The sequence below is a fragment of the Cynocephalus volans genome, chromosome 1 (assembly GCF_027409185.1).
Source record: "Cynocephalus volans isolate mCynVol1 chromosome 1, mCynVol1.pri, whole genome shotgun sequence".
Taxonomy (NCBI): Eukaryota; Metazoa; Chordata; class Mammalia; order Dermoptera; family Cynocephalidae; genus Cynocephalus; species Cynocephalus volans.
Genome location: NC_084460.1, coordinates 432392 through 460192, shown reverse-complemented (window position 1 = coordinate 460192; position 27801 = coordinate 432392). Strand labels below are relative to the sequence as shown.

The window sequence follows — 27801 nt, the reverse complement described above, 5'->3', positions numbered from 1 at the left end:
AATTCCATGCCACTTACCTCCCACTCCCAACCCTTTGGCTTGAAAGCCCTCTTCCTTGTTGTCGCCAGACCCCTGGGTCAGATAAGCTTCCCTTCTGCATAAGTTCACATCTGGAGATCGGGAGGAAGACATCATGCATCCCAGTTTCGCACAACCCAGCAAGAAAAACCTACTCAGACTTGCTCCGAATTAACACTAAGGCAGTGTTTACTAGGTGTTGAAAACTGTTCCAAGAACTTCACTGATTTTATCGTCACAACCCTATAAGGTAGATATGTTTATTTTATACAAGAGAAATTTGCAGCCCAGAGAAGTTGAACGACTTGCTCAAGGTCACAGAGCCAGTAAGGGGCGTGCAGTTTTGCAGCCTCTCTTCTTCCAGGGACAGAGGTCTTCCTTGGTCCGGAGTGGGTGCACAGACAGAACATGGTTCTTCAGTGAAGTATCGGGACACAAGGTAGCCCTTAGTTTTCAATTACACAGTTCCTGGGGCTCCTGCCATACACTCATCCACCTGTTCCTATACCCACAGTGAGCCAGAGCACTAAAATACAAGGAAACTTTTATTTTCAATTTTCATCAAGAAATTTTGCTGTGGTTTTTTATACTTTTGGACTTTTCCTTTTTTTTTTTTTTCCCACTTTATTTCGTTTTAGCCGCTCAGTGGCTAGAGCCGCTGGGTTCCTGGTATTAAAAAGATGCCAACAGAGGTAGCTGTGTCTTGCCCAGGGGCCCGGCCCACTCTGAATACCCCATAAAAGGAGAAAAGAAAACACAAAATAAACCAACAAAATAAAACCAAAAGGAGGAAGAAATGGAGATCATTTTCTTCAAGCCTGGCAGGCACCCACAACAGTTTATGTGTAACAGACGTTACAGTGGGGAGAAGCCAGGGCCCAGAAGGCCAGCCCACCAGCTCCCTGCAGATGGCGCCGGCGCTACTGCTGCATGTCTCTCCAGCAGGAAGGGCACCACTGCCCCTCACTCCCTTCCCTCCCCCAGTGCATGGGGGCTGTTCCTTTACAATATGGAAGATGGGCAGAAGGAAGGCAAGGGTCTCTCAGGCCCCCAGGGGAGAAGCTGGGACAAGAGAAAGTGAGGAAGGTCACTGCTCAGCGGTGGAGGTGGTATCATCAATCTGGATCTTCACTGCTGCTGGGCTACCTATAGGGAAAGAGAATCAAGGAAGTCTCAATTCTAGTCCACAGGAATCCACCCAGTCTCAAGGGAACTGACTGGTAACCCACCTGCCCAGTATGTAAAGCTAGGGACATAGAGCAAGGTTACTAGTTCCAGAACGGTTCTACAGGAAGAGTTGGCAAGAAGAAGAAAATGGTCCTACCTGTTGTGGAGCGGGTTCGGGTGCCCTATTTGCCAGGCGGCTGAGAATGTTACGCTCTGACATCTGTAACCTCACAGCAACTGGAGGAATTCGGGCAATGGTAGCTGGGAGTCGAGTCACATCAGCTTTCATGTCACTCAAAAGTTCTTCCAACTGTTTCAGAACTGCATAGGGAAAAAAAAGAGGTGGTGAGCTGTGGTGGTCAAGACTGAGATCCTTCTGTCCTAGTGGACCAGCCTCCCACTCCCACAATCACTTCTCAATGACCAAGTGACTGTGATGTCATTGTCTTTTGTCACTAAGTCACCTGACCTGGCCTCCACCATGCTCAAATTCCTACTCCTCATATTCCAGTTCCATCTGTCCAGGATTCTATGCTCTTAAGTTACCTAACCCTTTTTATCCCTTGCTCTCTATTATCTGCACTTCCTCCACTTCTTGAGAGCAGCTTATTCCTATCATTTCCTTTTCTCATTCCTATCTTACCTCTCTACCTCCTGGATCTTTCTCCCACTTCCTTTATAACAGCCTTCTTTTCCTCATTTCACTCTCCACCTCCTCATAATGTTTTACTTTAATTAGAAACAAAATGTTGAGGGCCAGCCCATGGCTCACTCGGGAGAGTGTGGTGCTGATAACACCAGGGCCATGGGTTCGGATCCCTATATAGGGATGGCCAGTTCACTCACTGGGTGAGCGTGGTGCTGACAACACCAAGCCAAGGGTTAAGATCCCCTTACCAGTCATCTTTTTAAAAAAAAAAAAAAAAAAGAAAAAAAAAAAAAATGTTGAAAGGGGCCTAGAATTTAAAGAGATCTTAAATCACCTGAAAGTTACCTCTAAAGTATCCCAGATGGCACTACGTTATTCTGCTCTGCTTTCCATCTCAAGAACCTGAATATATTAAGGGTTAAAAGAAACAAGGAACTACTGTCCTTGATTGTCTCCAAGATATTAGCTTCCCAAGGAGGATGGCAAAGACCCTCAGCACACCCTAGCTCCCAAAGGGTTTCTGAAAAAGCTTTGCAAACAAGAAGTCTATGTATGCTGGGGAGGGGTCAGAGGAGGGACAAGGCTGATTCAGCAGGAGGCAGGGGAGCCACTGGCTACCTTTGTGCAGGACTGCATTGGCTGGCTTGTTTCCTGCCATCGACTCCTTGGACAGGTGCTGATGACTTTCCGCCAAACACTCCACCTCAGCAAAGCGGGTGTTCAGGGCCATGGAAGGGTGAGAAGGGTCCTCTGACATGTTCAGGTAAGCCGCCCTGCGCAGCTGTTCCTCAATCACCAGGGCTTGTTCTAAGAGCTGGACAAAGGATAAAGAGGAGACGCGAGTTAGACTGACACTCATTTTGTTCATTTCTGATGGGTCCCTAAGCTCACCTCTTCCTCTGAGTAATGTGAAGCTAGAAAGAACTTCACAGATGGCTCCCTGACACCACTCCCCACGCCCATGCAGTACAACATTGCACTGCTTTTCTTTTCCTCCCACTTTGGACGTCCATGTTTTTAGAACTCTTTACCTTTCAGGTTCTCTCTTATTCAAAAATGATAAAAACTCAATTCACACAACACAACATATAAATAATTAAAATCAAGGGCCGGCTGTGGCTCACTCGGGAGAGTGTGGTGCTGATAACACCAAGGCCGCAGGTTCGGATCCTATACAGGGATGGCCGGTTCGCTCACTGGCTGAGCGTGGTGCTGACAACACCAAGCCAAGGGTTAAGATCCCCTTACCGGTCATCTTTTAGAAAAAATAAATAAACAAAATCACAAATAATCCCACCTCCTAGAAACCCTGTTAACATTCTGATGTTTTTCTTTCCAAGATTTTCTATGCATATAATTTTTACATCATTAAAATGATACTATGTACATATCCACGTCTTCATTCAAAGTTAGATAGTAAGCATCTTCCTTTATCATTAACTACTCTTCGAAGTCAAAAGAGTAGAGTTGGTTAGAGTGTGGTGTTTTAATAGCAAGGTCAAGGGTTCGGATCCCCATACCAGCCCGGCCAGCCACCAAAAAAAAATTTTTAAGTAAAAATATATACTTTTTTTCTTTTTTCTCCATATCTCACTCCCATTCTTTCCTCCCACAAAAGGCAACCCTTCTAATATACTTACTGTGCCCTCTTGTGTATGTTCTTGAAGACTGAATGTTATTTCATATGCACAGTTCTCATTTGCAGAATGTTTTGTGTACATATAAAATGCTTTTTCTTACTTCTCCCTCTATACATATTTTTAAAAGAACCATTTATGTTGTTATATGCACACATATTTTGTTGCTTCTGTTTAATGCTGTGTGGTGTGATCCACATTTTACCTATCCATTCTCCCTATGTTGAACATTTAGGTTGTCTCCAGGCCCCCCCACCAAAAATCACAGCAAGTCACTCGCGCACATGTCACCTGATGGAGCCATGTATAAGTTTCTTTGAAATATATCACAAGAGGCAGAATGTTGGTTCTTAAGTTATGAGAAGACTCAATTTTCCCAAGTATCTACTGGTTCTTAAAGAGAGTGAATCTATTAGGGGCTAGGAAAAGGGATGATATGAGAATGAGCTGTTGTTTCTTTCACAAGACCTGGCTCTATCGGCCTACTAATTTATCCCCAAACAGACCAAGCATCTCCTTTCAATCTCTATACCGTGTCCTTCACCAATTCTCTCTTCTTGCCCCTAACTATGGGCATTCTCCAGGGTTAGCCCTTGGCTCACTGCTGTTCTTTTAAAGCATTCTCCCAAGAGATCTCTTCTCTCTCAGTGTCAGCCAGCACCTCTATGCAGATGATTTGATACTTCTCAGATCTGCATCTCAAGCACTGATGGTTCTGATCCCACTAGCATATGGTGGTAGGAGCAGGTGGTGGAGGGGTGCTGACTTGTGAGAAACACCAAATGATTTGTCTAAAATTGAATTTATCATGCAACAAACTGCCCCCTCTACTCTTAAATAATTTAACTTTCTCAGTGACTCAGGCTCAAAACATCAGTTATTTCTGTAGTCTCACTCACTCCTTTGTACCTAAAATCCAGTTAAGTCAGGAGTTGGCAAACTACGACCTGTGGGCCAAACCTGGTTTGCTGCCTGTTTCTGTGTGGCCGAAGATCTAAGAATGGGTTTTACATTTTTAAATGATTGAAACATGTCAAAACAAAACTACCGTATTTTGTGATGCTTCATGAAAATTGTATGAAGTTCAGATTTTAGTGTCCATAAGTAAAGTTTTATTGGAACATATCCATACTTACATACACCTATGACTGCTTTCACAGAACAATGACAGAGTTGAGAATTTGCAACAGAGACCATATGTCCCACAAAGCCTGACACCTGTCTTGCATTTTAATAGAAAAGGTTTGCTGACCCCTACAGTAAATCAGTAAGTCCAATAAATTGTTTTCTGTTTTGTTTCCTTTAGCCTTATCCTTTTCATGTTCCATAACCAACATCACAGTTCAGGCCCTTTTACCTCATGACTATATGATAGTTCTATAATCTAATGAATGCAGTTTCTATTTCCCTAGGTCCTATCAAAACTCTGTTCAGAAACCTTCAATGTTGCCCATTAACTATAAAGTCAAGTCCAAACTTTCTTGCCTGGTGCCAAGAACCCACCTACTGACCTCTAGCCCTTAACTGTCTTTTCAACCTACCTCTCACCATCACCCAACACAAATGTTATCTACAGCTCAACTGGGCTATTTGCTGCTCCCAAACACCCTAAGCTTTGCTGCCTCTGTCTTTCCCCAACCTAATCCCTTTGGTTCAAACACCCTTCTGTTTCTATCCACCAATCTCTACTGCAGTCATCAAAACTCAATTTCAATGTCACCTTTCCCATAAAGCCATTTGTGAGCTCCCTCCCTGTTATCCCCCAATTCCCTTTGGAGAATTTTCTTATGGCATTCATCAGTCTCCCTCCTGATACACAGAATCACATTCATTTGAATACACATTTGCTTTACTTGAAACTGAAAGCTCCTTGAGAACAGGCATCATGCCTTATTAGCCTTTGTATCCCTGTGCCAATCATCGCTTGGTACATAACACGTGAAGGTTTATTAGTGCACATTTCTATTCTCCCAGTTATACTTAGCATAGGAGGCATGTGTTTTGCCTTCATGGTATCCCATTTGATGATCTGCCCACAAGGTGTCTTCAACAAACACTGGCTGAATTTCTGACTAAGACTTCAGTGGGCTTAGCCCTAGTGAGTCTGAAAATGCACCTCTTCCTTTATCTACAGAGGTACTCTAACCCAGAAAAAAGGACCACCAGCCCACTGACAGCTCTACCCCCGCAGCGATCCAATTCAATCCCACCTCCTAACACTCCAGCCTATACTGTTCCCCCAACAAACCCAATGCACTAGTCTGTGTCATTCATTAGGCACAGTCATCTACAGCTCTTGTGTAGCTGGTTAATTTTCAAGTCTGTATGTCTTGATCCCTAATATTTAAGTTACTTGGGAGCAAAGCCTTTCACAGAATACAAAAAGTGAAAACAGTACGGCTGAATGAAAAGATTCCCTCCTTTGCAGAACCTTCTGCACTTTGAAGTCTGTCACTCACTTAACTGCTGTATTCCTCCCCATCCTGCTCACCTTGAACCTTCGAGCTAGAAACTTATTCTTGATCTCTAAGAAATTGCCACGGTTCATTTCACCCTTGAAAGGCTCATTTAGGATGGCATAGCGTGGGTCATTCTGGATGTCTTGCCACCGGGCATAGCCATGGCTATTGGAAAAGTGCTCAGGAAAAACAAAACAAGGAAAATAAGAACCTCAAACTAAGAGACCTTCAGAACCTTTCACCAAGAACCTCTGTCCAGACTCAGGCAAAGGATACTTTATGATGCCAGCTAGCAGCCAGTAGTCATGCCGTCGATGCCAGATCTCATAAGTCTTCTTGGTGACTGTGGCTGCACGTTCCTCATTCTGCCAAAGGGAGTGCAACTCTGAGGAGGAATTTAGGGAAGGTTGGAGGGGAAGGCGAAAGGCAAACAACTGTGAGAATTCAAAAGGCTATTTATTCCTGTCCCCACTCCCAGACACCATCTTAGTTTAGCCTGCTTCTGGCTTGCTAACACAGAACCCAGAAGAGTACACAAGTCAGCCTCACATTCCCTCACCTAGGAGAGATAAAGTCTCTGCACCCTAGTTTCTGACAAGAATGCTAATTTCACCTCAGATCCTTTTAACCCTAGTGGGCCCCTAATTTCCATACCAGTAAAACCGCCATCTGCGATGTTGAACATGAAACGCTGTTTAATACTTTTCTTCTGCTTCTCATCATTTAGCTCCTTGGGGGTCTCTCCATTCTGAAGCATCACCTCTTTTTTCTCTTCTTCTTCTTTCTTCTCTTCTACAGGATTTGCAGGAGAAAAATGTCAGCTCCAGACAAAAGCCCAGCACCATGACCCTTACCCACAGCACCATATGCTGCTACAAGATATCCAGGCACCTCCACCCTTTCTCCACCCAGACCCAGAAAAAGTTGCCACCAGTCCACTGACAACTAAATGTGGGGATAGATGGAGCCTTTTATCTTGGGATAAAATGGCTATACAGGTGTGGATTGAGAGGCAGGGAAGGATAAAGTCCTTGCTTCTGGTTTTAAAGTCCTTCAAAACCAGTCAGCTTCTCCAAACACCCACCTTTGTCTTCCACCACAATAGGAATCAGATCTATCGCCGACTTTTCCTCCACCTTCTCCACGTCAGCAACACCTGGGGGAACAGATGGCACTGAGAATATGCCTAAAGGAAAAATGTTCTCCTCTGTTCCATACTGTTATGCAACTGGAAGAGTCCTAACTCTAAGTCTCTATGATTAAAGTCATAAAAGATGTCCGAAGAGGAGGAAAAACCTGCAATTTAAAGTCAAGGAAAGGGCCATCCCGTAGCTCACTTGGGAGAGTGTGGTGCTGATAACGCCAAGGCCACGGGTTCGGATCCCTATATAGGGATGGCCGGTTAACTCACTTGGGAGAGTGTAGAGCTGACAACACCAAGTCAAGGGTTAACATCCCCTTACCAGTCATCTTTTAAAAAAATTATAAAAAAAAAAAATAAGTCAAGGAAGGGTGCAGGATTCTTCAGTGTGTCACTTCCTCCTGACGTCTCTACAGCCTGGCTGGAAGTCCAAGAGTGACTATGGTTCACAAAGGGATCTGTAGTGCTTGAATATGTGGATACCTTTGGGTTCTGTCTCCATAGGTTCTTCTGTTCTGTCTTTCACCTCTGCCTTTTCCACTTTCTCCTCTCCCTCAGGAGGTTCAACAAGGACCTTTTCATCCTCTGGGGCAGGGACAGGGGCAGGGGGCTGTGTACACTTCAAAGAAGAAAAAGACAGCAGATGAAGCAGACAGGCCAGCACCTAAGGAAAGAGTGGGCTTATCCATTCGCCTTTAGTATGGCATCCAGTTACCCCCATCTCTTACCTCAATGGCAGCCTCAGGGGCTAAAGATTTAACCTCCTTTTCTCCTTCTGCACTCTCTTCTTCTTTGAGGCTATTTTCCTCTATTTTTATCCCATCTTCTGCAGACCGATAAGAGAAAATCAATTAGAAGAAGATCCTAGATCACAGAAAAAGTCATGCCTTCCCAGTTTGTCTCATCTTAAATTGTCCTCTCGTGCCTTTAAGAGCCAGCCCTATTCTTAGGACGGCCCTCCTAAACTGAGAGGGAGATTGCTGTGTGTCCTGCCAGCCTTCCCTGTTGGAACTGAACACAGGGGAGCAGAAAAAGCATACGCCAGGACAAGAAGAGAGAGAGAGAAAATGACAGGACAGGAAGACGTACCAGCAGGTGGGGCAGGTGCAGGAGTATTGGGTTGTGTGTCCCCTGGAGTGGAGGGTGTAGGAGTCTTTGGGGAGGGTGACCCTGGTTGGGACATTTTCTTGTTTTCCTCTACTTCAGCTAGTTCAGGCATGCTCCAGCGCCCATTAACGTGTTCAAACTCCTGAACCTGTAGCAACAGCACAAGATGATGAAGACCCAATTCCATCTCTAGGCTTCTTCCCTATTGGCCCTCCAGTTTCTAGAAACCATTAACGACAGGGAAAGACTTGGGGCTCACCTTCTTGCGAATCAAAGACATGACACCAATTCTAGTAAGGACATGCTGGCGAGACAGGCCTTCTCGGGGGACACCATCGGCAAAGGTCTCAGCCCCATCTGCCCCTGGCTCACATAAATGCCTCATAAAAAGAGAGACATAAGCCCTATAGTAAAGAAGAAGAGAAATGAGTTAAACAGGAATCATGCCAACTCCTAGATCAGATCCTTTCCCACCCCCGGTTAGGCATTATCACAGACACTGACTATGGTTCCACCATCACAGTGGAAGGCTGGTCTCCAGACCCCAGGGCTTGCCCCAAGTTCTCTTCCAGGAAAGCCAGGAATGTAAAGTACTCTTATTACCAATAGCTTCACCTGCCATCTTCAGCAGAGAAAACAACCAATTTCCCTAGTACTGTGGATTGACCAGATAGAAGCCCTTGCTCTAGATTAGTCACTCCAACCCCCAACTTACTTGAATTCTTTCTCTGATTTGCCTCGCAGATCTCTCACAAGCCACTGAGTGGTAAAAGCATCCTGAGGTGGCATCCCATATCGCATAATTGCATTAAGAAAAGCTTTTCGCTGACGAGCATTAAAACCAAGTACCTAGGGAGTGAAGAAACCTAGGTGAGAGAGAGCAGTTCTCACTCCACCAGAGATCACTCACCCCCCACCCCTCCTTAGAATCATATTGCACTTACTTCAATATTCCCACCAACACGGGCCAACAGAGGAGGCAATGGCTTATCTTTATCATTCCGCAGGCCCTTACGACTAGGCCTGCGGGGAGCTGCAAGAAGAAAATAATGAATGAGTGACACTGGTAGGATATGAGGCAAAGGAATACTTAGAAAACCAGCAGAGAGGCACAGCCCTCACCTTCTGAACGTTCATCAAAGTCTTCATCACCTTCCTCTGAGGCCACTGAGTAATCGGACTGGTTGTCGGACTGGTCGTCCTGCCAATCTGGAGGGAGAGAGGGCAGATGAGCGGGGCCCACTGCTCTAGTAGATCGGCCCATGGGTGGGGGGGCGGGGCCGGCCACACACACCTCGGTCCTCCTGGGAGCCATCATTGTAGTTGACCTGTTTACGGATTCTTTTTCCTTTGCCCAGATTTCGGGCTAGATCTTCTTGCTGCTGCTCATAATGGTGCCGCAGCAATTTCTCCCAATAGTCAGGATCCACACTTTCTTCCTGTTTTATGATTTCCCGTTCTACCTCCTCTTCCTCCTGGGACACAGGGAGGGCCAGGACTCAGGGGTGCGGAAGTCAGCACCACCAGCTACCCCTGGTCCTCACAGTTCCCATTCTGCTAGCTCCTTTTCATGACTGGACTCTTAAATACTTGGTGTGTTTGCTTAGACCTGAGAGCTTAGAAGAAATTTAATTGACAAGACATGGCTTCTCATAATTATGTACCAGCCAACATAACTGAAAAAAACCTGAGATGGAGCTATTATCACAAGAAAAGGATAAAGACACAGCATGGTTTCTTCGAATCCTTTCTATTGATGCATGTACAGTTGAGAGATAGCAAAATGAAAAAAAGAGAGCTTAGAGCCTTAGCAAGGCAGAATGGAGAAGCTTCTGAAACACTGCAAAAGATTTTCAAGAGAAAAAATAGAAGGGCTGTAAGCCCTCTTCTTCATAAGCTTCCTAAGTTTGTCAACTATCTGCAAAAAAAAAAGGAAAGAAAAAAATTATATAAATTCTCTTATGTCCCAATAATGTTTATGCTCCTCTGAAAGTCTTATTTAAATTATATTTTTTTTCAGATGCCTCTTCAGGACCTCTGATTGATTCCAAATCCCTTATATTAGAATTAAACTGCTGCTCATTGGACAGATCGTCCAGGCAACAAGTCAACAGAGTAATAACCATTACTCTTTCAGAGGGAGAGAAGAAATCTAGGGTTATCAGTGGTGGGAGGGGGAGGGAGAGGGGGATGGGGAGAGATTGGACAAGGGGCATAAAGAATAGGTACAATTTGTAACAATATACATACTAGTAATATAGATTTGATCAATATATGTCAACCTTGAACCCCAAAAATATGTATAATCAATTATATGCAATAAAAAAATTAAACCACTGCTAACAGTATAGTATTACAAAACAACCTGAATACCCATCATTATGGAACTAATTAAATTACAGTACTTCCAAATAAGGACATACAATACAGCAAAAATGAAAAGTGGGAGGGGGAACCTTTTTATGTTCTGATTTGGACTTTATCTCCAAGATATAAAGCAAGATAGAAATCATTATGTATAATATATTACTTTTGCGTTTCAAAGAAAAAAAGGTATTTGCGTGCATGTATATGTGAGTATATACACATAAGTGTGTATGAATGTATGTTTAATTTGTATGCACATAAAAATATTTTTGGAAAGATAGGAAAGATATAAAAGAAACTGAAAACATCAGTTGTCCCCAGGAAGGGAACTAGGTTGTTAGAGGACAGGGGTAGAAAAGAGATACCTTTGTATCTTTTAAATTTTGAACCATATGGCTCACTCGGGAGAGTGATTTGCTGATAACACCAAGGCCCCGGGTTCGGATCCCATATAGGGATGGCCGGTTCGCTCACTGGCTGAGCGTGGTGCTGACAACACCAAGTCAGGGGTTAAGATCCCCTTACCGGTCATCTTTTAAAAAATAAATAAATAAATAAATAAATAAATAAATAAATAAATAAATAAATTTTGAACCATATGAATTACTATCTATTCAAAAGTTTAAAATATTTTTAAAGAAGTAAACAGCAGCTGCAGTCATTAATCAGAGGTCAACTTGTGTACCTGTATAGTCACTAGCAGAGATTAGCCACTTAGTGCTCACTGCTATTGAAAGGAATGTGGAGTACCCTATCAGCACGGTAGTTCTTGATTGAACACTACTGGTCTACAGGCCTGCGTCAGACTTTTCAGCCCCAGTTACACATAAGCTGAGATTAGTAGCATCACCTTCAAGAAAAAGATAATAGGCATGTACCAGAAAAACACAGCAAGGGGGACAGTTCTGAGTTGGATGAGAAAACATGGCAAAGACCACCAGAAACCTATGTCAATTCAAAGAACCCTGAGTGATTTAAAGGGGACCAGGAGAGAAAGCAAATTTTATTTTTCATTCATTTAGGAGAGAAAAATATCCCAACGAGCCAAGCATTTCTTACTGTTTTAGATTTTTTTTTTTTTGGAGGCTGGTGGTTCAGGGATTGAACCCCAGACCCTGGTGTTATCTGCACCACACTCTAACCAACTGAGCTAACCAGCCAGCCTTGTTTTAGCATTTTTTGGTTTTTACTGTAAAAAAAACAATAAAAAGAAGGGAAGAGAAAAAAAGGGAAATAACAATTCTAATCTTTTAAAAAACACAAGGGGATAGACCACCCAGGTATATATCTTATCTCCTGACTTTTCCCCAAAGAGACTTGAAGTAGCATACAAAACACATTAGTTTGTCCCCAGGAAGGAAACTAGTTTGTTAGAAAATGTATTTGTATGGTTAATAAAATACATAAGAGAAAATATGATTTTGGTAAAGAGCCAATATATAACTGTTGCGTGTAAAATTTGGCTATAAGTTTCCTGATAGCTGAGGCAGAGATGAAAATGTGATTAGTCATAGATTACAGCCTTTGTTTTCAAGGGAAGAGGTCTATCAATGCACTAATTTGCCTACGGATGTCTTCCTCTTGTCTCAAACACCATCTTGGTCTCAATTCAAATTTTCAGACCAATCACCAAGCACAGCATTGCTCTGGACTTCTACTCACCCCCATTTCTTCTTCCCGCACCACATACTGGGCCACTTTGAACGAGCTCAAATATTCATTCATTCCCTGCAATTCTGTGTCTTCAGTCTCATCCTGGTTACGGTCCAGCAGTCGTTCAATGGCCTTATCATCGTAGTGGATAACACTGCTATCTTCTCCTTCTTTGTTATCTCCTCCTATAAAGAATTAGGGGCCCATACCCCCAAAGTCAGCTTCAGCAGCTGCAGTAGAAAAAGCAAGTCCCACAGAACCCTCAGTATCAGAGATACTCCTTACCTTTTACAGAAGCCAAGCCCCACACCAAAATTAAAATTCCTGACTAGCTTACCTCCATCTGTGGCTTCATCCTTGAATAGTTCCTCAGTGCCAAATTTGAGGATATCATCAAGCTCCTGTTTGGACATAGATCCAGTCTTGGAGCCCAGCCCAGGCCGCACCACGAGATGAGTCAGCATCATCTTCTTCTTTGCCACCTGTGTGATACGCTCCTCCACTGATGCACGGGTCACAAACCGATAGATCATAACCTTCTTATTTTGCCCAATACGATGAGCTCTGCTAAAGGCCTACAGTTGAATAAGAAGTAAAGCCAGAATCCATATTTTCCTGTTGCCACTCTTGCCTTGACTTCCACATAAATAAGCTAAATCCAGTACAAGGCAAAGGCTGCAGCTTGCCTTCATACAAAACCTCCTTTGGTACCCCAGCTCCCAGACACCACCCTCTATCATGCTACCCGAAACAGGACCATGGCTAAACCAATTCTCTGGCTTACAACAAGGTAAACAACATAAAAACAATCTATTGTTTTTCACTTAACTAATTCCAGATGGTGGTGCCCTCATAGAGAACACCAGGAATTTCCAATAAGTTACCATATTCTAAGGCGACTTCTGCTCACCTGGATGTCATTATGGGGGTTCCAGTCAGAATCATAGATAATAACTGTGTCAGCAGTAGCCAGATTGATTCCAAGGCCCCCAGCCCGTGTGGAAAGCAAGAAGCAGAACTGTTGAGCACCCGGTGCTAAGAAAGGAAGCAAAAACACCATTAGAAGTGTCTCCTGAATTTCCATTAATGTAGAAGGAATGTCAGAAGTATAAAAACCTCATCAGGCAAACACCACAGCAATAACTGGGTGTTATTTGTTTTTTGGCCGCTGGCCAGTACAGAATCTGAACCTGTGACCATGGCGTTGTAAGGCTTCGCTCTAACCAACTGCGCTAACAGGCCAGGCCTCCATAGTAATAATTGTTATAAGCAAGGACCACTGATGGATACCGAAATCTATGTAAAAGTTTAAGGAGAAACAGGATATTAGCATAGTTTCAAGTATCTCCCCTGAAGATATTTCAATCACATTGGGAAAAAAGAGTAATTTTACAATGGAGAAAAACTCAGCAGACACCACCTTAGCCAAGTGATCAAGTCATCACCAGTAATGGAACATATGAACCTCATGTCCACCTCCCAATATGATACACTAAAAACGACATGGCATCACTTCTGTGACATTCTTGCCCAAATGTCTAATCTAATCAAGAGAAAACATCAGACAGACCCAAACTTAGAGACACTTTACAAATTAACTGACCAGTACTCATCAAAAGTATCAACATCATGAAAGGGAAGGAAAAAAATGAAGAAATGTCACAGATGGGAGGAGGTATAATAACTAAGTGCAATGTGGGACCTGGGATTGGATCCTGAAACAGAAAAAGGACATTAGGGGAAAAACTGGTGACATTCAATTAAGGTCTGTAGTTTAGTTAATAGTATAATACCAATGTTAATTTCCTGGTTTTGATCACTGTGCTGTGGTTATATGTTATTATTAAGAGAAACTGAGTAAAGAGTATACATGAATTCTCTGTATTGTTTTGCAAACCTTTAAGTCCAAAACTATTTCAAAATTAAAAGTTAAAAAAAAGGAGTAGTAGCGTCTGCTGAGACAGAGAAGTCTGCCACTAACTTGCTATTTGAGCTTGAACAAGTCCTGATGTCTCTCTCTCTCTCAGCCTCAAGATATAATGAGGGTTAGATAAAATGTTCTCTTATTTCCAGCAGAAAGAACAAAGACACCAAAAGAAAAAAAATCTCCTAGGAATAGTCCAGTACGTTCTTCCAATCGAGACATTCAAAAGCTTTACTCCTCCATATCAACTGATGAAGACCCAAAAGAACTATACAGAGAAAGCCATGCCTGAGAACAAGTGACCAGTGCAAAGATGCAGTGAGGACACTCGTGCCTCTTACCATTGAAACGGTCAATGGCCTCTTGACGCATGTTCCCCGTGATTCCACCATCAATACGTTCATATTTATAACCCTCATGTTCTAAGAAATCTTCTAGCAAGTCCAGCATCTTGGTCATCTGTAAAAGCAGCACAGTTCAGTTATGGAGGAGTGAAAAGATAACCCCTCTCCTCATGTCACTGAAGACTGTCTACTACTATCCCCTAAAGCTCCCAGCCAAGCTCATATAATACCTGGGAGAAGATGAGTACACGATGCCCACCCTCCTTAAGGTTCTTGAGCATCTTCTGCAGCAACAGTAACTTCCCAGATGCTCTAATGAGGGCACTGCCGTCATACATGCCATTAGGCATCTTAGGGGCTTCCTGAGAACAGATGCAAAGAAAAAAAAATATTGAAAGAAAGCCCACCTGGAGGAGTTCCAACCCAAGGAGTAATAAGAGACGGCATAACATACCATTGCAGCTACGGGGAAAAGGTATGGGTGGTTGCAGCACTTCTTAAGATCCATCACCACATTTAGCAGTGAGACCTGGTTGCCACCACCTCGAGCATTGAGTGCTTCAAAATTTCGAGTGAGGATGTACTTGTAGTATTTCCTACATGGGCAAGGCAGAAAGATAGGTTAGAGTCAAGAGCCTTCAGATGACAAACAAGGCCGTTCCAAGGTCTGAGATCTTTCTTCCAACATCTCTCACTTTGCGGCTAAGGAAAACTAACAAGCACCACCAACACCATCATCATTTTAAATGGGAGAAGGTATATAAGAACTACGTGCTCCAGCTCCCTGGCATCAGGTTTCTTTAGGCCTTGCTTGCTCCTGTCACCAGATGCCTTAAAGCTGAGTGGGGAGAGGAATAAGAGACAATTCGCAGACTAGCAGATGTCTAACTGTATTTGCAAGATGGAGTCAGTGCTTCTGTCCCTTCCAACTCACTTCTGCATAGGGCTCAGCTCCACACGCACAATCAGTTCTGTTTTGGATGGCATATTCTTGAACACATCAGCTTTGAGGCGCCGCAACATGTGAGGCCCCAGCATGTCATGCAGTTTTTTAATCTGGTCCTCTTTGGCAATGTCAGCAAACTCCTCCAAGAAGCCTTCCAAATTGCTTTAGAAAGAAAAGGGAAAAAGATAAAGGAAGAAAGGACAGTGATTCAAGAAATAGGTAACAGGAAGAATTAGAACTAGTAGAATTATAAGCCAATTACGGATAAACACACTTACTGGAACCTCTCAGGAGTGAGAAAGTTGAGCAGATGAAACAGCTCCTCGAGATTGTTTTGTAACGGAGTCCCAGTCAGCAACAGCTTGTGCTGGAGTGAGTAACCGTTCAAGACCCGGAAAAACTGAAGCAGATGGAGAGAGGTTAAATTCAATGAAAAGAGAACTCTAGTGTATCTCTGCAAAATTTCAAGCTGTTTCACTGCCCAGTAATTAAGCCTCTCACCCTCACCATCATCCTTCTAAGGGCCTGGCCACCAAAGGCTACCACATATAAGGAAGGAAAAGGCCTTTTTTCCCTATCCTCTCCTCCTAGAAGATTTCCCTTTAATGAGAAGGTGGTACTAGAAAACTAAATATGGGGGTTATAACCTCCCTTCCTACCCCCTCACCTTAGACTGATTGTTCTTCAGCCGGTGGGCTTCATCCACAATGAGGCAGGCCCAATCAATAGAACCCAAGATAGCCATGTCAATGGTGATCAACTCGTAGGATGTCAGCAGCACGTGGAATTTCACAGATGCCTCTTTCTGCACATTAAGGCAACCTGGTCACTACTGGTCAATTCCTCTGGTGTAAGCACGATCTGGGACTGATGAGGTTTTTCCTCCTCCCAAGGCTATCTTTTTGTCTCGCCCAGGGACCAGGTCCCAAGGAGGCAAACTAAGTCCAAATCAGCAACTCCCTCTCCAAGGTGGCCTACCCCCAACTGAGATACCTTCATGCGGGAGGCCTTCTTGCCACCACGAATGGCATTGTCTTCAAAGGAGAACTCATTCTCCCTAATGATGGCACGGCTGTCCTTGTCACCCACGTAGGTTACCACATACATATCTGGAGCCCACATTTCAAACTCCCGCTCCCAGTTGATGATGGTAGAAAGAGGGGCACTCACTAGGAAGGGGCCTTTGGAATGACCCTTTGTGGAAGAAAAGAAGACGCAGAGTCAAGACTGGGGGCCCCATCACACTATAACCCCAGCATACCCCCATCCCTTCCCCTCACCCCTTAAGCTAAGCAGAGGACTGGCACCTGCACTGCTGCTCTTACCCTCACATTTCTCTATCTGTGAAAATGCCCTACTCTCTCCCTTCCAGAAAGCCACGGCCCACCTTACAGAGAGCTTAAAATCTTACCTCTGCCATTAAGTCTTTCATACTAATCCCACCCACAATTCTGCTTACCTCAACACATATTCGTTCCCCCAGGACTGAGGCTCTATACACCCACCATTAATTCTACCCATGGCTCCATTCCCCCGACTCTTTCACCGTGTACATGCATCTATCTTGCTATCACTCAACAGTGCTCTTCAAAGTCAGAGATAAACTTTTTCTTCCTTTTTCTCTCTCCTGGGAGTGCAAGAGAAGACTACAAACACAAAATAACCCACACAAAAAACTAACAGCCCCAGCTTTCCTCACCTCCTTGTAAAGGGAATAGAGGAAGACTGCTGTCTGTACAGTTTTCCCAAGGCCCATCTCATCAGCCAAGATGGTGTCAGTGCCCTGAGCCCAGGAGAAGCGCAACCAGTTCAAGCCCTCCATCTGATAGGGGTGCAGCGTTCCACCTGTAGCGTCCAGGTATTCCGGTTGTCGCTCATACTTTACTGTTGGCTGAAGGATGGTGAAATAGAGAAGTCAAGAGCTCGCAAGGCATGACACAACACCAAGGTCAAGGGTTTGGATCTCCGTACTGGCCAGCAGCAAAAAAAAAAAAAAGAGCTGGCAAGGAATTCCCTTGCCCCCATAAGATAACAGTTGCCTCCTTCTCACTAGATCCTCCCTGAGAAAGCCACAAAAGGTTTGGGGAAAAAAGATCCTCAGTGGCTACTGCAATTTTGTTTGATTTAGGATTCTCCAGGAAGCAAGGAAACTATCATGCATACCTGATCATGGTCCCACAGATCACTGAGGAAAAACATATCATAGACTCCCTGGCAATACAATAATTCTATTAATCAGTATCTACCAGGTAAATAATTACATGTCCTTCCTAGATTCATCTTTTTAAACTTAACTGCCCTTATGTTATATTACACAAAATCCAGAGGAATTGACATATGATTTAAGGGGTCAGAAGACCCTAGTTCTAATACAAGTTTCATAAAAGCTTGGTTGTGTGAGCCCTCCCTATATAATACTTCCTCAATCATATTAAGTACACCTCCTATGTTTTTTTTTTCTGACTATGAAAAGAGAAAGTAAACCTAGTGTTTTCTGATTTACAGAAATGTGGGGAAGCAAACTTCATGAAGCATTATCAGCTATAAAGTTACTATTGACAGATCACTACCTAGAGCACCATCACTCAACTGGAGCAGGCAAGATATGCTGTTCTACCCAATAAACTGTGCTCCCCTCCGTCTTCTGCCCTAACTCACATCAACTGTTGGAGTTTCAGGAGGCCTCTCCAACTTCCTCAGCTTCACCTTCTTGAGCTTCTTACCTGGTCGTCCTTCTTCACCCCTCATTAACTCCCTAAAAAAGAAAGACATGACACAGTTGCCTCGGGTTCTTCTTAATATGAAGCAACGCTAGTCCTTACTCATAATCACTCACCTGTGATTCCAATAGCTCTGCTTGAACAGGTCATAGTCTTGTATCTCCACATCCTCACTCTCCCAAGATGCCTGATCATAGGGTAAGTCCCGCCACTTGATCAAGTAGTGTACATGGCCCTTCTTGTCCACACTGCAAGGTCAAGAAAAGAAGTCCCTCAGAGCCAGAAGGTAACCCTCCTCCCCTCCTAAATCAGCTATGCTCTCAAAAACTGACATAATGTATGGTCCAAACCAGACCTCTAGGTATGCCACAAACCTCACGTGTGTTCAGAGCCTCTACTATACCAGTCTTTGGACCAAGAATTACCTCTAATCTATACTCTCCTATGGCTCAGCTCATAATAACATAGAGGATCTTCCGCGCGTAAGCTACTGGTGATGTCCGTTCTCTTAACCCCTTCAGCAGGAATCTCTCCTGGATACACTGCCTGCCTCCAGCGTCCCCAGCCCATACCTGTGATTGAGGATTCGGTGGACCATCATCCACTCAGGCTTTATCCCATAGCGGTAGAAGCGCTCCTCCATCTCTGCAAACTTAGGGTCCTTGTTCTTCCGCTTTCGACTCTTCTCTTCATCGCCACCGAAGTCCCCAGAAGGTGGCTCATCCATATCATTCTTCCGCTGATAGTTCCGGAACATCACCTGACAGTGTAGCTCCAACTGCAAGCAGAAAGGAGCTACATCCACTCCTTCTACCCAAGAGGCTGTTTCCTCGCTACCCTCTTCATCGTAGCCCCCATATCTCCAGCCTACCCCAGGCTTACCTGCAGTTCTGACACCCAGGAGCAGTGCCAATAAGACATGCCTTGCCATTTCACAAAGAACTGCCGCTCTGGCCGCCCCTCCAAGGGCTTGGGGGAGGGAGTATTGGGATCAGAATCTGGAGGCCGAGGCACTGGTGTGGGAGATGGTGGCTGACCCCACTTCCAGATTAAGATCTTCTGCACTTTGCCCTTCAGAGCTGGACACTTAGAGAAAAAAAGATGACCCAATCCCAAATCATAACCACGCGGAGATGGTACAGCCCACAGCCTCAACCTTATCAAAAGATTATTAAAATCTCATTTCAAGAAAGATCTAATCCCAGGACCTTTCTAGGGAGTTAATAACAGAATTCCCTCTGCATTTCTGGACTTCGTCCGGGATCTGTGTGATACTGTCACTCCTATCTGCTTAACAGAGCCAGTTACCAGACTTTAACAGTAACTCAGGAACAAGTAAGCATAGAAAACCCACAGACCTGGAGCCCAGAATTTCTCTCTTAAGCAACCTAAAAGCAATAAGTGGCCTTATTAAACATTCTAAGCTACCAAGACCCTGAGGCAGAGTGTCAAGACAGAAACAGATGTTCTCAGCTAGAACACTGCTCCATCCCTCTTAAGAGGGCTGGCAAAACATCAACTCCTCTGAAGTCAGTGTTACATTTTCCTAGAACAAAGGTATTCCCAAAACTACATGAGGAAGAAAAATACCTATCTCAGGGCTAAAAAATTCTCCAATGACCTCTCCTGCACCTCAGCCTCACAATGCCTACATACAAAGTGGTAAACCCTTCTGCTGGACTACACCTCCCATGCCTCCCACCCTGGCTGAGATCAGTCACTCACCGTACAGCGGGGACACAGCCATTCGCCATTGGGGATCTCTGGAAGTGGGGGGTTCAGGCAGTGGATGTGGTAGGAAGAAGGACAGGTATCACAGCAGAGTAGCTCCCCACCATCCTTGCAGACCCGACAGAATTCCATATGGTGGTCATCCTCCTCTTCAGGGTCTCCCCCAACCTCTTCAAGGATCTCCTCACCCTCCGAATTGTCCTCTTTAGCCTCCCACTGGATGCCCTCCTTCTCCTGCAGTAAAGGACCAGATTATTACCACCACCCCCCCATCCATCCACGTCTGAGCCCACTGCCCGCCATCCCTTTGAATGCTTCCCAAAGCTCCCAACCAGCAGCACCACCATTTCTATTTCCACCCTGGCCCCAAAGAGCTATATCATCCCACCCTTCCTCATGTGGGTTCTGTGGGGCCACAGTGGCCAGATACTCACACAGTGTGGACAGCTCCACTTGCCCTCAGGCGCCTTCTCCATGTCTGGATCCAGGCAGACCATGTGGTAAGCTCGGGGACAGGTATCACACAGGATGATCTCACCGCCTTGCTGGCACACCTCGCAATAGTCCTGGTGGTCTGTCTCATAACCATCCACAGCAGTCACCTCCTCCTCGCCTGGGCAAGGAAGAGGGAAAGCCCAGTTATTAGAAAAAAACTACCTCCCCCCTCCCCAACCCTGATCTCCTTAGGGAGATTCTTCTCCAATCATTCCCACCTCATCCCATCACATATAGACACAGAAAAGTAACACACCTTTCTTTTTCTTTTTTGTGGTTCGAAGTTTCTTGCGGCTACGGCTACTGCGGCTGGTGGAACCATCAGAAACAGAATAGCTATTGATACTGGCATCATCGAAGTCAGATTCTACATCTAAGTCGTCATCCTCACTCTGGCAGAATGAAAAGAAGTAAGGTTAGAAGGAGAGAATGGTAGAGAAGGGATCATTCTCTCACTGGAGGTACCAGAGTCCCAGCAAGGACTACTATATAGGGAGCCTAGTCACACAGTGTGGGCAGCTTGTTCTGTGGCCAACTCCCGACAGTCTTATGTGCCTACTGTGAAGGACAGATCGTGCCATCAGATAACATCCTTTCTCTTAGACATGGCACCCAAGGATGGGCTAGGCTCTCACCGAGGATCTCTTACGCTTGGAACCAAAACCTCCCAGCTTGATTTTCAGGGGAGCTACTTTCTTGGGTTTAGGCTTCTTGGCATCAGGTACACGAGGGCTGCCCTTGGGCTTCCTCCGAGCATTGGGACCTAAAATCATGATACATCCAAATATATATCACAGGGCAAAAGATGAGGAAAATGAAATCTTCTCCATCTAAGCTTGCTTCACCATGTCCAGCTTCCCATATTTCCCTCCTTAATCCAAGACTCATTTCTCCCTCCTACCTCCTACCTTAGGGCTGGCGGAATAGCATTCCCATGCTTTCTCTATCTATGACATCCTAAGCCCACACCAATTCCCCCTCCCATTGCATCCCATTTCACCTTTGCCCTCCTTGGTCTTGGCCTTGCGGATAGGCACCTCCACAGGGGGAGGTGGTGGTGCAACCTCAGTGACTGTCACCATGCTCTCCACAACGGCCACCGCTGCTGCTGCTGCTGCTGCCACTGAAGCCCCAGAACTGCCTTTGAAGGGGTTGTTGGTACTGAACTCTCGCCACTTTGCACCCAAAACCATCATCATCTTGGAGACAGCAATCTTGGGGTTTTTGGCAGCAATGAGGGGTCTAGTGGAAAAATGGACAAGAACAGAGAAGAGAAAAATGTTTAAGAGCAAAAGAGAGAGAAAGAGATTATAGAAAGACTCTCCTCCCCCTACCCCCAAGACCCTACTGGTTTACCGGACAAACTGGCTGAAGGCCTTGTAGTTGGTGAGGGTGCGATAATCCTCCTCTGAGAACACATGGTCAATATCTTCCATGCCCCAGTCTTCCAGGAGCTGAGCAGATGATTTAGGCTCCTGCAGGGAGAGTAAGGTCCTGCCACTTAGAGCCCACACTTTCTAAGGAAATCTGAGTTGAAACTACAGCTTGCAAGACAAGGATAAGAGAGCTAAGAGGAAATAATTAGAAATAGAGAGAAGATGTTCTAAGGAGTTAGTAGAGTGTCTGGGAAACAAGACTGAAGTTGACAGTACAGAGTAGAGTATGAAGGTCCACACACCTTTGAATCATCATCATCGTCATCCTCCTCCTCCTCCTCCTTCCGTTTGGATTTGTTCTTCTTCTCTTTCTTAGGTCCAAGCTTCTTCTTCTTCTTCTTGCCAGGGGTATAGTCACTGCCCTCACTGTCTGAGCGCAGAGCCACCTCTTCCTCCTCTTCCACAAACTCTGGCCCCTCCCCAGAGCTGTCCCCCAGCTGCCGGCATAAGAGTATACGCTGGAGCAGGGAAAGGGGGGGAGAGGGAGACAGACACACACATGCTACACACATGCTGACCTCAAGGCAGCCCTGGGGCTCACCCCAGGACCTGGCCCACCACCCCAGAGGAAGACACAAACACCCTCAGCCCTTCAAACCCTTCTTGGAGTGCCTCCCTTCCTCTCATTCCCCATAACATTCAGTCACCCACTCACCTCCTTTTTTTGGCGCTTGCTCTTAGGGATTTTAGGGTCCCGAGGTTTCTTAGGCTTTTTCTTCTTCTTAAGCTTTGGAGTCTCTGCTTCTGACAAATCCTCTTCTGGGTCCTCTTCGTTCTCTACATATATTTGGCAAAGAGTGGAAAGTAGGGAAAAGATCAATAGCAAAAGGTTAGGGCCTAATCCAGAGGCTTTAGACTTTATTCCCCACCTCTTGTCCCAGATTCCTCTGAAGAGAACTGCTATACTCTCCACAGAAGGAAGCTGATACCTCGGATGAAAACAGACAAAGAGAGAGCTGTATATACCCGAAATAGGCCTGCCAGGCCAGACCAGGCCCACCTCGGGCAGCTGTCCAGACCCCTGCCTCCTCTCAATGTTCACCAGTGCAGCTGAATCAAGCTGCTTAGAGTTCAACAAGTAGGAGAACTAGGTCTAGGCCTCCTGTAACTGGCCACCAAGTATTCTATAAACCAGGTAATGAGAATGAAAGGGCCTACCCAGAATGCAAAAACTATGGAACATACCCTTGCCACATTCCCAGAAAATACCAGTTAAAGGGTCCCAGAAACCACACCCTTCTCTAACCCCTTTGAGGTCATCACTGCTCAAAATGAGAACCTCCAAGCCCCAGATTCAGTTGCCAGCCCAATTTTATACCCACTCCTAAACATAATTTCTTTTTCCCATCTTCAGCTCTCTGTTCCTTCTCAGCTTCTCCTGGGTCAGTTGCCTCTTTTCCCTAGGGGCCCAAATCAGCCCAGCTGTCACCATCACCCTCCCCCCACCCCCAACCAATCCTTCTCCCATCTGGCTCCACCTCCCCACCCCCAACACACACAAAGCCTGGGGTAATACTGACAGCTCCTGGGCAGGGATAGGTGGGAAGGGGCATAGAGGGGGAGGAGAAGACCAAGAGCCAGCTTCCTTTGTAACAGACATTCACACCAGCACACCAGCTCCCTCCTCCCTCACCCTCTTCCCAAGCCACCCCCGCCCAAGGGGGGGGGGGTGGAGAAGGGAGTGGAGAGAAGGGAGTGCCTCACCCACTGAGGAGAGGGAAAATGGCTCCTGACCACAGAAGCCAGCCCAGGGCACCCAGCTGCCAACATAGAACAGACAGGAAGTGGCAGGAGAGGGGGCGTGGCTGAGAGAGGTAGCCGGGGAAAGACTGCCCTCACAGAAGACTTCCCAAATTATTACCTGGCTCCAGGTCCAAATGCCATCGATCTCTAACACCTACTCTGGGATGACACAGTTCTCAAGAAGCCACCCAAAAGTTCTAGGCAAGGAAACCCAAGCAAACCAAGACAAACATGAAGGATAATAGTATGAGAGGGACTGTGTTACTCCCTCAATCCTAATCATTTTTTCAATCATCAAAGCTAAGATTTAACAAAGGCTCAGTGGAGCTGTCATCAGAGCATACAAACTTCTCCCCAAATTTCTTTTTCTTTTTTTTTTTTTTTTAAAAGATGACTGGTAAGGGGATCTTAACCCTTGACTTGGTGTTGTGAGCACCACGCTCAGCCAGTGAGCTAACCGGCCATCCGTATATGGGATCCGAACCCGAGGCCTTGGTGTTCTCAGCACCGCACTCTCCCGAGTGAGCCACAGGCCGGCCCACTTCTCCCCAAATTTCTGATACCCAAAAGATTTAGCTTGAAGAATGGGGGCCCACAAGAAGTATCTGAAGCTCAGCTTCCTCATCAGCCCCACTCACAGAGTCCTAATCCAACATATGACAGTCAAGTCTGCACCAAAAAAAAAGTAGCAGAACCTAGATAGTGGTGGACAACAAAATACTTCTGTCAACCCCACACATACTCTTACCTCCTGACCCCCAGAACTAGCCCTAAAATGTCTCTGGCTCCGCCCTTCCTGAGCTAGACAGATACTAGGGAACATGAGACATTAGGCTGGACAAAGCCCCATCAACCTCCCCCCTCATTCAGCCCAGGATCAGGCCAGGCACAAGAAAGCCCCTCCCATTCCCTTGGGAATGGAACACCAGCCTGTATCTCACCAGAAAGAATCATTTTCTTAAAGGTTTCTCCCCAGCAATCCCCATGCCACACCCCCAATCAGCTATATCTCGGTTCTTCCTCTTCCCACTTCCATAAAAACTGGAAGTGGAGACAAGGACAAATCCATGGAGGCAAAGGGGACACCCTTTCATCCACATACAACCCCCAAACTTCTCAGGCAAATAATGTGCTGAAATGGCAAGCAGCAAACTGGCAGAGAAATAGAGGAAGATTTGGGAAAGGGGCAGGAATGGGGTGTGGCAAGTGGAAAAACTGGGTCATGCTACAGCTTGGGTCAGAGTTCACCTTGGGAGCCTGTACAGCTCCCAGTCAACATGGGGGACAGACCCAGACCAAGAGGCCAATGGGAGGCCAAATGTGGAACCAACACTGGCGGGACAGCACTACGACTTCTCAGGCACTTAACAGAAAGGATAGGCTCACCTTACCACCACCACGAATCAGCCCCCACCTGGGGGAAGGGCACAGAAATCTGCCACCCTACCCTACACAGTGATAAGACTGAAGCCTAAGTTTCTTTTTCTTTTTTTTTTTTTTTAAAAAGATGACCGGTAAGGGGATCTTAACCCTTGACTTGGTGTTGTCAGCACCACGCTCAGCCAGTGAGCAACCGGCCATCCCTATATGGGATCCGAACCCGTGGCCTTGGTGTTATAAGCACCACACTCTCCCGAGTGAGCCACGGGCCGGCCCGAAGCCTAAGTTTCTTATCCCACCAGCTGAAGACTCAGGAACAAGACTGACCCCTCTCCTAAGTAGCCTCAGATTGAAGTGAAGATTTCCAGTTTAGAAAATACCAAATGTAAAAGCATCTCTTCTAAATCACCTCAACTTCTGGCTGCAGCTAAGAAGAGGGAAGGCAGAAGTGAAAGACATTCAATGGGAAACAAAAACAGGACCAGCAGTCTCCAGAATGAGAAGAAAAGTAGAAACAGAGAGATGAAAAAATGTCATGTAGAAAAAAAAACGAAGCTAGGGCCAGCCCGTAGCTCACTTGGGAGAGTGTGTTGCTGATAACACCAAGGCCACAGGTTCAGATCCTTATATAGCGACGGCCGGTTAGCTCAATTTGGGGTTAGCTCAATTCAGAGAGCGTGGTGCTGACAATACCAAGTCAAGGGTTAAGATCCCCTTACCGGTCATCTTTAAAAAAAAAAAGAAAAGGAAAAAGAAAAAAAAAAAAACGAAGCTAGAAAAAAAAGGCCAAGGAAACATGTGGGTGACTTAGCTAGGGACTCTGAAGAAGGAAAGACTGACAAGAGAGAGACATCCACTTACTAGCACAACATCAATCATCATTTGAAGACAGACAAGGGCTACTCTAATCAGGAGGGTGGTTATGACCATACGAGTTTGGCCAGTCCATGGAGTCACCCCAAAACACGGACAGTGCAACCCCTTACACACCTACACAAACCCTTCACAGCACTAGCCCGAACCCCCAGCTATCTCGCAGAGTCAGAAGCCTCTAGGGAAAAAGCCAGGATTATGTCCACTCACCAAGAGAAGAGGGGTGCCCTCCCTTTTTTTGCCCCTCTTTACTAGGCTATTACATCCTTCAAGCTTCCCTAGCCCCCATCATTTCCCCACTCAAAACATTCCAGCAATCCGCCTGGCTAAAAGCGCTCTAGATCCTGCTGAGGAGCGCGATTCAAACTTCACACAGTTGAAACAGCACAGAAAACCGGTAACTGATCAGAAGCTAAAAATAATCAGAGAGAGAGTAACCAGTACTCCCCCTCTCCTTCGCACCGCAGCAACCACAGGATCCTACTAGTACAGATGCGGGGCTGGTCTTCTCAAACAGAAATCCTCAACGTGCCCCCCTCCACTACCACTACCAAATAGCCTCCGGGGGTTCCAGCTCCCTGCATTCCTCCCAAGATCCCCACAAGGTAGCCAGCCCAGAGAGCTCCCTCAGCTGGGAGCTGCATAGCATTCCTCCAGACGGAGGGACGGCCGGCCGAGTGCAGCGAGCTTGCATCTCGGTGCCCAGGAGGCACATGGCTTCCACCCCCCTCACACAAGGGCTCCACGGAAGGGAACCACTCCCTTCAGATGCCCTCCACCTCAGGCTCTGCACCGAGAGACGCAAGCCACACAGCCCTGCCTCTCCAGAGTCACCAGGGAGGGCCAAACGCCTCCTTCCTGCCCTGGGCCCTTGGGGAAGATGTTACCTGGGTGGGGTGGGGGCAGGCTGTTGTTCAAAAGTGCATCCATATCCTCCTCCTCACTGCCCGCTGAGCAGGGGGACGGGGAGCCCAGGCCCGACGCCATCCCCTTCCGCTCCCGGCCAGGGAATTGGCCCAGCTGCTCCTGCCTGCGGCCTGGGGCCCTCTACACTGGCCCGAGTCACTGTGCGGGGGAGGGGGCAGAGAAAGAGAGAACAGTCAGTGACGCGCACTGCCCCCTCCCCCACCCGCTCTTTCCGCCCCCCACCCAGCCACCCTAGCAGGGCACCCGAACCACTCAGGCTGAACTTAGTTCCACACTCCTCGGGGGGCAGCCCGGAAGCCGGCTCCCCAACGGGATCCCCCACCCAGAGAGGGAGCGACGCCCCCGAGGGCAGCCTGGTGCAGGCGTGGGGAGGGGAGAAGCCGGGCTGGACCGAGCAGGGTGTGACGAGGGGAGGGGGTCCGAGTGGCCGCGGCGCGGGGGGGCCCGGGGAGGCGGCCGGCGGCGAGACTCTCGGGGACACAAGGTCACTTGGGGGTGGGGGGGTGCCTCCCTGCGCCCGGGGAGGGGCCAGTCCCCAGACAGGGCAGCTCTCCAAAGGCTGTCCTCTGGGACAACTCAGGTTCTCCTCAGGAGCCAGGGGACCAGGGGGCGTGGAGGCTCGGGCGCTCCGGGGGGACGAAGGCAGGTAGGTGGGGGGCAAGAAAGCTCCCACCGGGAAGGGGGCCGGGCCACGTGTCCCGGGGGGCAAGTGAGCAAAGGGCGAGGGGGCGGGCACCGGGCATTGTGGGAGACCAAGCCCGAGGTGGGGGTCGCGGGGAGCAAGACTCGGGCCGGGTTAGGGCGGGCGGTAGGGGGCAAGGCCGAGCACCCTGCAGGGAAGGGAAAGCAAGGGTCGGCTCCTCTGGGCAGGGGGCGGTCCGCGGGTCCGGGGACGCCTGAGGAAGGGGAGGGTGATGGGGTGACCCTCGGGGCTTGTCGGGCTGTGAGGCGCGTCTTTCTGGCAACCCCGCGCTCCCCTCACCCTGGAGCCGCCGCAGGTCGCGCTGGGTCCGGATCGGTGTCACTCCCGCTCCGGCTCCTCCTCGCCGCGGCCGAAGGGGGGAAAATGGCTCCGGCTCCGGCG

The 27801-nt window shown here is 46.8% G+C and overlaps 1 protein-coding gene and 1 non-coding gene across 5 annotated transcripts; both read right to left on the bottom strand.

Moving 5' to 3' along the window:
• Positions 1 to 264: 264 nt before the first annotated feature.
• On the bottom strand, positions 265 to 27801 carry CHD4 (chromodomain helicase DNA binding protein 4). 4 transcript variants are annotated; one of them, XM_063085584.1, is made up of 40 exons: positions 27700 to 27801; positions 26678 to 26855; positions 22450 to 22571; positions 22037 to 22252; positions 21715 to 21833; positions 21359 to 21600; positions 20994 to 21121; positions 20615 to 20750; positions 20298 to 20476; positions 19858 to 20097; positions 19015 to 19218; positions 18705 to 18910; positions 18249 to 18380; positions 18071 to 18167; positions 17112 to 17303; positions 16406 to 16606; positions 16080 to 16217; positions 15691 to 15812; positions 15401 to 15574; positions 14921 to 15062; positions 14697 to 14828; positions 14464 to 14581; positions 13109 to 13233; positions 12536 to 12773; positions 12208 to 12383; positions 9473 to 9653; positions 9301 to 9387; positions 9123 to 9211; positions 8894 to 9027; positions 8438 to 8582; positions 8161 to 8326; positions 7800 to 7897; positions 7555 to 7690; positions 7015 to 7086; positions 6585 to 6722; positions 6207 to 6315; positions 5963 to 6095; positions 2453 to 2648; positions 1343 to 1506; positions 265 to 1164 (listed from the first exon to the last, which is right to left on the bottom strand). In XM_063085584.1, the coding sequence occupies exons 2-40, from the start codon at positions 26775 to 26777 to the stop codon at positions 1147 to 1149; spliced, it is 5745 nt and encodes a 1914-aa protein (XP_062941654.1). In that variant the 5' UTR covers positions 26778 to 26855; positions 27700 to 27801; the 3' UTR covers positions 265 to 1146. The 4 variants fall into 4 exon arrangements, with proteins under 4 accessions (XP_062941654.1, XP_062941672.1, XP_062941663.1 ...); XM_063085602.1 differs by having other exon boundaries at positions 20298 to 20437; XM_063085593.1 differs by having other exon boundaries at positions 22037 to 22231.
• Positions 7982 to 8121, bottom strand: LOC134365859 (small Cajal body-specific RNA 11). The gene has a single exon (XR_010022190.1). It is a non-coding gene; the product is annotated as a small Cajal body-specific RNA 11 (non-coding RNA).